The 12,176-nt window shown below is 44.3% G+C and overlaps 1 protein-coding gene across 9 annotated transcripts in view; it reads right to left on the reverse strand.

Moving 5' to 3' along the window:
• Window positions 1-204: 204 nt before the first annotated feature.
• FOXN3 (forkhead box N3) overlaps window positions 205-12,176 on the reverse strand; it is a 469,191-nt gene continuing 457,219 nt past the window's right edge. For all 9 annotated transcript variants that reach the window (XM_030930895.1, XM_030930894.1, XM_030930896.1 and 6 more), the window contains one exon: window positions 205-6,991. In XM_030930895.1, the coding sequence (XP_030786755.1) occupies window positions 6,430-6,991 (562 nt within the window). In that variant the 3' untranslated portion in view covers window positions 205-6,429. The remainder of the gene's footprint in view (window positions 6,992-12,176) is intronic.

Below are 12,176 nucleotides of genomic sequence, written 5' to 3' on the forward strand. Positions count from 1 at the left end.
CATTTGTGTTTGCAGAACAGTGTGGGATTTCCACCCAAACCTATGCATGTGTGAGGATGGGCACAATAAATGCAGCTGAGAACCCTGAAACCAGACAGTAAAAACTGCACACGCACCTGACTGCAGGTAAGAAACAGAAATGATGTTGCGGCCCAGCATCTGCACAGGGAGACGCGGCACACATAACACTACATGGTGTTTTTCTTCAATTGATGCAACTCAGTAATTTTTATTGCAACTGGAAGACAATACATCACAGAAACTTTATGGTAGGTCTGGGGAAAAGTGTTATTTACAATAAATGATGAAATAGTTTGTCTTTGGCAATATGATTACATATGAAGAATGCAAAATGCAGGTATGGATGCCTTCCAAGCAACACCATCAAGTCCCTAGAGTTCGGCTGATTGCGCCTGCCTCCACATTGTTTCTTTAGGTTCACACGAACATAACAGAACATCACGTTCTTTCTTCCTTTATGGTTCTCCCTTTCTATTCATGATATTGGCAGTTTCATACAGAAAATACAGAAAAAAAATTGGCTTTTGAAAAATTATTACTCTCGTAAATTAATTTGGCCGTGTACGTCTATTGGCCAGCCAAGGTCAGATGACCCTAAGCATCAATAGTAAACTCTTGGTCTTCTGATTGCTTTATCACTTTTTTTTTTTTTCTGTAAAACAAAACAAAACTCAGAAATGTTACAGAATCAGAGTATTAAAAAATGTACAAGTGTATATGCTTCCCAGACACACATGGATACATTTTTCCTCCACATTTTCACCATGGCAGTATTAAGTAGTGAGTGTGAATGACACAGCATGAAACTGGTTACTGAATCAGCTATGAGCTCAGATGGCCTCAACATACATACTCAAGAAATGTTGCATGTTTAAATAACTGAGAGTGTGCTAAATCTCATCTAAAAAAAAGGAGGAGAGGGGCTGGGGAACTCAGGCCACAGTCATGAAAGGATGAATACAATTTCTAGGTTTAATAGGTTCACCATATCGAAGTCTTTGAGAATCCAATATGGAATATCAATTATTTTGCAAAAGGTAGAGAAAGCAGTTCTCAACTTTTGCAAATGAAATACAGTGGAAAAACACTGTTGTATGTATTCCAAATAAATAGTCTTGATTTCAATGCTAACAAAACAACAGGAAGGGTACTCGTGAGCATCTCACGGTTAAGTCAGAAATGATGGTTCCCACAGGTCTGATTTCAGAAGTACAACAGCAAGATGCAGCACCATAGACACATCGGTTTCAGCTGTTAAAAGATGGATCATTTTAAAAACTGTGTTTTCCTTCCTTAATTTTTGGTCAGTGAAGCTAGCACTTGTTTGCTGAACTGTGGAAGAACTGCAAGGTCACACACATTATTCATGATAAAGCAGCCGAGCTGACGAGTCTGTGCTTAATTCAAGAATAACCAGTAGGAGACAGAGAAAACACAAGGAGTTAACCACCATCGCCGGTGCTCTCTCAAAGGAAGAGGGGTTAACAGATGAATTCACAAAGGTAGGCAGATCTATACAGAACACTGAATGCCATGTGTAAATCCTCATGAAACTCCAGAAACAGGAACACCACACAATGTATATACTTTGATTTACACATTCCGTTACAAAGGAAAAAAAAGACACCATTACAACTTTGTAACTGTGTTAACTGCAATATAAACCAAGTCCAGAGTTTGGCAGGTAACTAAAAGAGGGTTATCACTTAGGTTATATAGCAAAAGTGTTGATGTATATTATATATAGTAGTATAAATAATAAAAAAGTATTATTTAAATTAGATCACAGTGCTGCATTATGTGCATAACAGTGTTTGATATAGTATTGGTGGGCTGGGACCTACGACACTAAGGACTTAACTGTCAACACTGGGAAGTCACAATCAAGAGGAAACACAGAGTTCCAATGTTTTCTTTTGGTGGCAAAAAAAATTCTGAAGATGAAAGAAAAATACTTCTCTACAGAAACATAAAAATCAATTGCAACATCTGGGCAGCTGTGATCCACCAGAAAGAAATGAGTCCCAACCTGAATTAAAGGGAAAGATAAATCACATGGAATTTAATCCAGTCTCATCTAGAAAAGCTTCCCATTTAGGTCACTTGTACGTAACTCCAATTCCTTCTCCAAGAGCTCTTCCAGGAGAGGCGCACGGCACCCCACACAGAGTGGAATGAGTGGAACTTGCATCAGTAGCCCTTGGCCTGGGCAGTCCTGGCGTGGTGCAGGACTCTGAGCTGGGCACAGAAGGCGTTCACCTGGTTCTCACTCTACAGAGCCCACTGCCTGATACTGTCCCTCAGGCAGGAGCCTCCTTCAACACAACGGCCCCTCCCAGAAGGCTCCTGGTAGTAACTGCTGTGGCCAGCAAGCACTAGACACATTGAATGCCTCTGCAAAACAAAACAAAACTCAACTCCGTTCTTGGGAAAGGCCTCTGGCACATTCCTTCTTAAAAACTCCCAAGATTGAGACCTGCCACAATCATTCTGGCCATGGTTTTCTCCAACCACCAGTGAAATATGGGTTTGGTTCATTTTAGTTTCAGATAGATGGCTTCACCAAAGAACTCTTTAAAGAATACTGATTAGAGAGAGGCAGGGAAGTAGGAGCTTATAAGGCTGGGAAATATCTATGATGCAAACCCTTTCCACATAGTACTAGATAAAGATAAAAGACAATTATAATAGGATAAAAATAACTGTCTATGTGTATATCATTTAAGAAAAAAAGAGTGACTGTCTCTTTCTCTTAAATGTGTCCGAGGGCCAATAGCAAGTAATCGTAGACATCGTGGCGTTGATGCGTTCACGGTTGGTTTCCAAAGCATCTTTAAATATTGCTATAGTTTCCCGTTTCCCCCTCCCCCCTGCCCCGTGTGAGTATGTGAGATACTGGAATGACACACGAACCGCCACTTCTCCCAGCAGGAGAAATGAAAGCAAAAACACCACACCTCTTAATGGTGTTCAGGCGATCTGTCAGACTAATGGATACATATGCTAGTTTGGAAGCTAAAAGAACACCTGACGTTTGGGAAGGAATTCCAAGACTAAAGTGAATGACACTTAAGCAAAATATTCTTTCACAAATAGGCTTGTGCTTAAATTCTCTACTGCTCTTGGAGGAGGGGATAAGAGAGGGTGCCTCCTGCCCCTTGGCTTGTTAAGGACACGGACAACCTCATTCTGCAATGAATTCACTACAAACAGCCACATACACATTGATACTTTTTGTTTTTGTTCTCAACAATCAAAATGCAAAGTTAAACACAATTAAGCCATTGTTTTGGTTATGCATAATGTGTATGCCTCCAAAAACAGAAGAAAAATAGGAAGAAGTACCCTCACTAAAGGTTCCCCGACAAGTCTTCCGGCAGATCCAACGAAGGGAGACTCAGGAAAATCACACTTAGAAAGCTGCCCGATGAGGTATTTATGCAAAAAGAGTGGTTCTGGAGTTAAGAACACACTTTTATATTTCTCTATTTCTCAAAGAGATCAGAAAAGTAAATCACACACATTGCATTTTATTATTTTCTAAAAGAGGCCTCTGCCCCTTTAGAAAAATGAAATGAGGGGAGACAGCCCACAGTAGGGGTTTTAATTGGAAGAAGTCCCTGGCCAGAAACAGTCCTGAATGTTGAACCTCTGCCTTTCAGGAGAGAGGTCTGAATTTTATCATCGGGGGAGTAGGATGAAGGTGGGGCACTGAGCTGGAGGTCTTTAGGCTTCGTCAGGTGACAACACAAATCAAGGTGTCGCTCAGGCTCCATAGCTGTGGATGGCTTTTAGGGTGGCAGATGTCTGGGGAGACGGAGGGAACAGAGCACTGCAAAGATATTTTATTCCCATCTACACCCTGAACAAATATGCTAGAAGTATTCAGCTTCAGGTCATGAATTCGACCTGTTGTAGAGGTGCAGGTTTTTTCAGGTTCTCTCATCAGCAACCCACCGGAAGGTAAGTGTGGGGAATGCACCAGTTAGTTCCCACTGTCCGGGCTGATGGAGCTTCTGACACTACCTGGTCCTGGCAGATGGGCTTGGCTTTGGCCCACAGCAGTCCCTTGTTTAAAAGTTAAGGTCATCTCTGTTCCCTCCCTCTCCTCACGCATCATATCCTGAGCCACAGTACTGGGTGTCTGTGTTTTAAAGTTTCCCTCCACTTGGATGGAAGATCATATTCTTCTAGAGATTTCTCTTTGGAACCCCCCCATCCCCTCCAAAGAAAATTTCTTAGGCAAAGGTAACAGCAGGAGTTTCTGGGCTGCATGACACTGTCTGGTTTCTAAATTCAGCTCTCACGATCCAGGTGGTCTTAATTCCAGGTTGGTCAGTGTGCTGAAGGTAGCGATGGCCGGCCCCTGCTTCCTACTGCGACACGGCGTTGTGGTGATAGGATGTCTGGGGCTGGCCTTTCCTACCTCGGCATCGCTTCCTCCTTCACGTGAACCCCATCTCGTCCCCTCACCCAATAAGGCCCATTAGCACGTTTCCCCTTCTTCTGGCTAATTTGCATAATTATTCACTGCCTTTTTCTTAGAACCAAATCATGGTAATGATTTTCTCAAGTAAGCGTCCCATAATTCTCTTGATTCTATCATACACACTCACTACTAAGTTTGCCCTCAAATTATTGCGTCATGTTAAACATGTACAGACAGAGAGAAAGGACACACTTTTCAACAGAGAATCAGAGGGGGTCGGGGCTGAAGTGCACACAAGGCAGTACAGAGTTCAACCATCCAAGCCCTACCAGAGCATGAAGATATTTTTATATTGCAGAGTAAGTTCCCCAACAGTCAGAATTTGTCCCTGAAGAAGGTTAAACCTTAAACACCTGCTTCAAAAAACCAAAACAAAATAACCCGAAAAAAACAAAAACAAACACAAAAAACAAAAACAAAAAGGAGAGAAAGGAAGCAAAGAAAAAGAAAGAAAAAAGAAGAAAACCAAAAGAACCTCTAAGCCTAAGGGCTTAAAAATTAGAGGCATAGCCTTTTCTCTATTTTCTATATTTATATGAAAATAATTCATGCTTCATGCTAAATACATTATTTACCTTACAAGAACTTTGTTACTTTTGAATAAAAAAAGTTTGTTTTTGTGATTTTTTTTTTTTTCTTTTTTTTCTTCAAAGGAATCCATGCATTGTGGATCAGAAATTACTGCTGGCTATACTGGCTGAATGTGGAAATCATTGATTTTTGCAAAGATAAATCCTGACATTAATTGCAAACTCCATTTTGAGGGCAGTATAGGAGTTATTTTATTTTTTGCCATGTTTTACTTTTTTTTTTTGTCCATCAGTGTGCATTTAATCTTAAAAATACACCACAATACTAATGGCAGGTTCCGTAGCTTTCTAGTTTTTTTTTTTTTTCACTTGGATCAAATAGTTTTGATAGACAGAAAAAGATCTGTACCATTATTTCCTTTCCTTAACAGCTATTGTAATTTCCTGGACTTGGTTGCTTTTCACTTGGGCAGTTAAGAAGACACAGCTTGTTTTCCACATCAGTGTTCTCTCTCTCTCCTTCTTGTGTGTGTGTGTGTATGTGTGTGTGGTGTGTTGTGGTGTGTGTCTGTGTGTGTGTGTGTGCGCGCACAGGGCCAACCTTCAGGCTTATGGCTTTTGGAATATTTTCTTAATTTAATAGAGAACAGAATTCAATGATTAGCAACATCACTAAAAATTTACCCCATTTCTTCTCCATGAGTCACTGACGCCCGATGTGCGTGAACAGTCCAACGTCCACCTCGTAAGACGTCATCGGGCTTCAGGGTTCAGAAGCATGGAGGACTGGTGGCTGGCCCTCTGTGCTTGCCGTGTGACAGTTCCAGTGGCTTTCCTGGCACCCTCAGATGCCTGGTGCCACAGGCTTGGGTCTGTTCCTAGGGGGACGAGGGGTCCTCCTTCTCCTCAATTGCTTTATGTGCCTCAGTGAACCCAATGGGATGGACAACCTGACTTTTTAAACCTAAGGGTTGGGCCTGAACGATGATTACTTTGCCCACGTGCCTTCTAGGTGCCGAATGTGTGTTCCTGGGGTATTGACGTTGACATCCCTGCGGATTCAGCCACAGGTTTCTGACAAGCTGGAGGAAGCAATGGTAATTTTGGCTTTTTCGGTTTTGTCTTCAGATAATGAAAAGCTTTTGTAAAACAGCTGAGTGTCAATATGAGTTCTATGGCTTCAATCTCCTTTAAAAATAAAATTCTTAAGGGTCCAAAACAAAGAAGGGGGGCAAATTAAAACAAAATAAAAGGAAAAGAAAAGAAAGAAAACCAAACCAAAAACAAGAAAAAAGAAAAAAATCGCTGATATTGCCACAAATCATTCGAAATCTCCTGACATGCTGAAACCAAATGGCCGTAAGTTCAAAACAAATCAGTGACTTGTTTTTAATTTTTTGTGGTTTCCTTTTGCTCTTTCTGCCCCTTTGCCGTCCGATTGGTGATGTTATTCAAACAGGACCTGATCCCTGCTAAGTGCAGGAGTGACCCCGCTGCTTCTTTCATCTCCTCATCGTCGCTCTCGGGGGGCTTTTCGGTGCGTCTCTTTTTGAGGGGCAGTGTGTCGCTGGGGACCTTCCTGGCCTTGGCGAAGTGCTGGCGCTTCTTGTGCTGGGATGCATACCCGCTGTCCCCCAGAGAATCCTTGGGCTCCTTCTGGCTGTGCTTCCTGTCATCCTCCTCCGTGTCGCTGGGGCTCTCGTGGCTCCGGAAGCTCCCCTCGCTGCCCTCGCTGCCCTCCTGGCTCCCCTTGGTGGCAAACTCATAGTGGTCGTCGGCCGAGGAGGAGGAGGACGAGGAGGAGATGGAGTCGCTGGTGGGCGAGGTGCTCCGGGCGTTGGAGGACTTGGCACTGCTGTAGTTGTGATCCTCCTTGGGGTCTCCGCTGACCACCGGGGAGCCACACGACGGCTCGCTCTCAGTCCGCATCCGGCAGCTGGTGATGCCATTCCTGCAGAGCGAGGACAGTGGGGAGGGACGGGAGACAAAAAGGGGACACAGTTAGACCTCCTCAGATGGGGGTGCCCAGCAGCCCGCCCGCCTTCAAACATCAGCCCCTCTGCGTTCAATGGAGCCACTCGCAAACTGTGGGGGCAACAGGTGGGTCTCCTTTGAAGGCAGGGTCCTAAATCCTGACACCTCAGTCTCCCTTGCTTATCTCCTATAATGGCAGCTTCACTCCATTTGTGTGGCTGAGACGTCAAAACAGCACTTCTGAAGTGACAGCGGCGGAGGCTCCATATCTTACATTAAACCATAAAAATCAAGCTGTGCTTGGTTCGTGTCCCCGCCAACACCGTGGAGTCAGACACCGCCAGACGATGTTGGCTGGGTACTACAGAGAACAAAGTCTGCTCTCGTCTGAAGCTGCTACATTAGGAGGCTTTTGTCAGAAGACTAAACCAGTGTTCAGCAAAGACACCTGCCATGTGGTGACAGCTACTCACTCATGCATTCCCTCCCTCGTTCATGCAATCTACAAATATTCACTGAGCGACTAATAGAAATGCATGACCTTAGGGTGGGTTCTGGGGGAGGGACACGGGGACACGGGGTTGGATCGGATATAGACACTGTCACAGCGATGCTGCAGCCTAACAGAAAGGCAAGTCAAGGTCACGTCACAGACCAGAGAGCAGTAAGCTACGATTTCCCCAACTCAACACCTGCCAGGCGCGTTGCTAAGTCTGCGCAGAGGACCATGTTTAACTCCGTAAAGTGGATATTAGCATCCTTATTTTACAGTGGCTCGAAGTGAAGCCTGGAGAAGGTCAGTGATTTACTTAAAGTCACACAGCTAATCACATGCAGAGCAGGGACTGGAATCAAAGTCTGACTCTCAAACTTGAGGTCTTAGCTATATCACCAGACCGACCCTCCTTTGTGATTTCCCTATAACAAGGTCCCTGCTACCCATGCCTATCAGGCCTCTGTAGTTCTCATCACGCCTCTGATTATTTCTTTGTGTCTTTACATCTGAGCGATGTACTTAACATCCCTTGTGCTTCCTTATCGGGGAAGTGGGAATAGTAACTACACCTGCTCCCCAAGGGTGTGGGGCTGAGGACACGCGTTAATGCCTGCAGGTGTCGGGACCAGGGCTTGGCCTGAGAACAACGGCTGTGAAGCTTATTCCTGGTTAGGACCCACACTCCTTGTGTCTGGGAGGCAGCTGCCTGTCTGATAGTGCCTGGCACCCAGGCTTCAGAAGGATGAATACTTGCAGGAGAGCAGGGTCACTTGTAGCTGAAGGGAACAAAGGAAGGACGCCAGGGAATGTTTTGTGGAAGACAAGGCATCTGATCTAGGACACAAGGGCTGAGGAATTTGACAGGGATGAGAACTGTTCTACTGCACCATGCTGGCCCGGTTTCCTGTAAGCTCATCTACCTTGTGATCCATTTCTAAGAGTTCTGGGGTACATGACCATACTTTTCCCGCCTAGATGAGCCCAACTGTAAGTACTCTTACGCTCCCTCCAGAGAGGACACTCCCCACCATCATCATGAACTGTGTGGTGATGATGTCCATCAATGCGTCCCATCAGAGAGCTAGCTCCGCGAGACAGGGTGTGGTGACTGCTAGGCCCCCAGTGGCTATCGCTGTGTCAGCACGGTGGACACAACAGATACACTGAGGAAGTGCAGCAGCAGGTGGAATCACGTGGCCAAGAGTATGAAGCTTGGGAAGTGACTGTGGGTCTCCACCACCATGACTCACTGGGCACACCCTGAGGATATGGCACCGGTAGAAGGGCTGTGGGCTCAGGATCACCAATGAGATAACAGGGACAATTTCTACCCTGGCTTTTCTCCTGTCGCCCTCATGGGCCTTGAGGCTCAGGGAGACTTCAGTTGCACCCACACAGAAAGTGAAAGGGGAAGGGAAAGAGTCCCTAATGAAAAGGGTGCAGTAGGGAGTGAGGCGAAGGAGTTGCTGTCCTTCGGCCCCGGGGCCAGTGGTATTCTGCTAAATTTAGGCTGGGGGAGAGACTTCGTACTGTTGTGTCCACCAGCAAAATGCACGAGAGTCATTATCAAAACTCAGCCTTTGCTAGATGTCCAAGAGCCTCATGATGAACCCCAACACTTACAATGTGTGCATTTGTTCACTGAAGTCCCCGTGAGACCCAGAAGGTTCCCAGCTTGTGTCCTGTGCTCCATGATCCCAGACACGCACCACCTCCCCCAAATCCTTACAGACAGAGCCTGGCTTGCACGCCACACACGCCTGTGCTCATATCCCAGTGCTGCTTATCGGTGACTCTGAGCAGGCTGTTTTACTTCTTGAAGCCTCACCTTCCTCATCTACCTTGCGGGGCTGTGCGAGGATTAAATGAACTGTCCTGAGCACAGAGCAAGGCTGCTTGTGGTGCCTGATCATGTTTACTTGCCATCCGATTCCTGCGACTTCCTGCTGCTGTGACTTGTTCACTCTAAGCAGTCTTGTTTTCTCTTTCTATTCTGCATCAGGAGGCGTATGGGAACCCAGCACCAAGTCAGAGGCAACAGGCCCTTCAAGAGCAGTTCCTCCAGGGCTTGCCTGTGAACACAGCCCCTGAGCTTTGGGGTCTGGCCTCCTCCATATCTGTATTCTGCAGATTTCCTATTTCTTGGCTGTGTCTTGGGTGCATAAAGATGGCTGGGATAAGATTACCTTGAGGTGTTACCAATGTGAGACTTGGTAAATGTAATTAATCATACAGCTAGCTACTAACAGTTATTAAAGCCAACGAAAATGAAAGTCTCGTTGTATGGTCCTCTTGATCTTTGCCATTTCAGGGAACTACTGTAAAATACAAAAATAATTCACCCACTGAACTAACATCAAACAGTTTCACAGTAAATCTAAGTATAATTGAAAGAGTAAAGTGGGCTATACTTAGCTTTTAATAAATGGATTCAGTTCTGAATGCTTCTTTTAAAAAATAACTTAGGGCTTACAACTCACGTCACTACCACAGTGAAGCAGAACATGATCCCTCTCTGAACATAGATGGGGAGAATCACGAGAGTGAGAAAGAAAGCAAGTGCTCCACGGTGCTGATTCCTGGTGAATCTAGGTGAAGGGTCTGTGCTATTCATTGTGCTTTTCTTTCCCTTTTTTCCTAAGTTTGAACATTTTTTAAATACAAAGTGTTGGGCGGGGGGGGGGGGGGGGGGGATACACTAGAACCAAAGCAATGATGTTAAAGGTGAGCTCCACACTATCACAAGAGGAATGGTTTTGAGCCTGGGAATATCTCTCTCTTTCTTAAATAGGGAGATTAGCAGCATTGAAGAGGGGGATCCAAATGGAAACTGTCTTCTTAAAGAGATCCCATGGATTAAAGGGAGAACAGAAAAGAGAATGATTCCACAGCCCCTGATCTGATGCTGTGTGAGGCAGAGTTTCTGGTACTACCTAGAATCACACTGCATGTCAACAGAGTCCAGGACCCAAGTCCCTCTTGGAACACTGGCCTACTTAATCCATTTCACAGAAAAACAGAAGCTCAGCGAGCCTCATGGTTGTTGAGTGGGGTGGCTCAGACAATCTCGAAGATGGTTCAAGCAGGAATTCAAAATATCTCCCTGTCATTCCCGAAGAAGGAAGTTTACTGTGATAAAGACAGAAAACCAATACATCCACTGACAATATTTCTGGATGAAAACAGGTACACAGACATGACTTCAGGGAATGAGAATTAAAACATAAATGTCTCTCTTTCTCATCTGATGAAATTAACCTTCCCTGAGATTGTAGCTTGGGATTATATAATCCATAAATTACACACAAAACTCAGCAGGAAGTGACAAGCTCCTTCATTTATTAATAACTTGGTGCAACGTTATTCATGATGAAGAAAGCCAGCTGCACTGACTTGGTGTCAAATGCTTCCCGCCGCAGGCATTGCCATTACAGGAAAACAAATGCTTAAAAGAAACCAGCCATTCTCAACACGTTGGAAGGTGAATTTCTAACCACTTTCTTAAAAATCATTCATTAAAATGAACATGTGGTACATCCGAAATGCCTGCAATTTTTCAGTTTTAGCTGAATTTATGTGTAATGATATAGCAGTTAGCATAAATTAGCATAAATGAGAACCACCTGATTTTACTGGGCCGCTAAAAGTTTAACGCACGTGGCTCAACAAAACCACATGCTATTCATCTCAAATAAAACCTGGTACTCATTCTCTTGTCAGATAGTTGGAAAATATCAAACATAAAAAGTGAGAAATCACATTAGTTCAAACCCAGAATGAGCAGGCTTTTAACTAAAAGTCAAGGTGTAGGTTTATGACATGGCCATTTGCCATTTTTTGTTTGTTTGTTTAACCAATTAATTAGGGGTTCCACTACAGTATAACGAGCATGTGGCATCGCCGCCTCTTACCTGGTGCACTAGGAGTCTCTCTGGAACTAATGGCTCTAACTCTAAAGGATACCATGTAGGGTAGTTGTCCTCCCCAGGGATTTACTTGAGGACTCTGATCTTTTGCCAAATGTGAAAAGCAGATGGAATTAATGGGATGGTAGAAGCAGGGGACTGGAGCAAGTTCAAAGCTTCTTTTGAAAACCAACTGCAAGTAGACATGGAAAAGAAGAGATGGCCAGAGACTTCTACCTCCAGCCAAGCGGCAGAGAGACATTTGGAAGGTTCTCTTCTGACTATAATATAAAATATCCTAGATCAAGTACAGTAACTTGTTTTAAAGGCATTGCTGAGTTCACTAGAAAATCAGGGATATTCAGAGAACCACACAAACATACACACAAATAAAACATTTAAAAATAATCTGCAACGTGAGCAATCAGGCAACTAGGCAACTAAGAAAGCCAAAGTTTCTCTATAGCAAACGTCTGCCCTCGCAGAAGAACAAGAACCCAAACTCACTCAGTGGGAGGCAGGAAGGGAGCAGCAGGAAGGTGGATTCTGGCTGCTCTCTGGTTACTGTGCACCCTCTAAGGGCATTAAAGTGGCCTCAGGTATACTGGTCCCCCAGGCTTCCAACCGAGGTTTCAAAAGCAAATCCTTTCTGGAAGAACATACTTTAAAACCAAGCCACAAGGAATTTCCATGGATAAGATTTCAAGAACATGGGTTCATAATAAAGAAAATAAAAATAAAAACATTAAACACAATGGGAA

Source organism: Rhinopithecus roxellana, chromosome 5, assembly GCF_007565055.1.
Source record: "Rhinopithecus roxellana isolate Shanxi Qingling chromosome 5, ASM756505v1, whole genome shotgun sequence".
NCBI lineage: Eukaryota > Metazoa > Chordata > Mammalia > Primates > Cercopithecidae > Rhinopithecus > Rhinopithecus roxellana.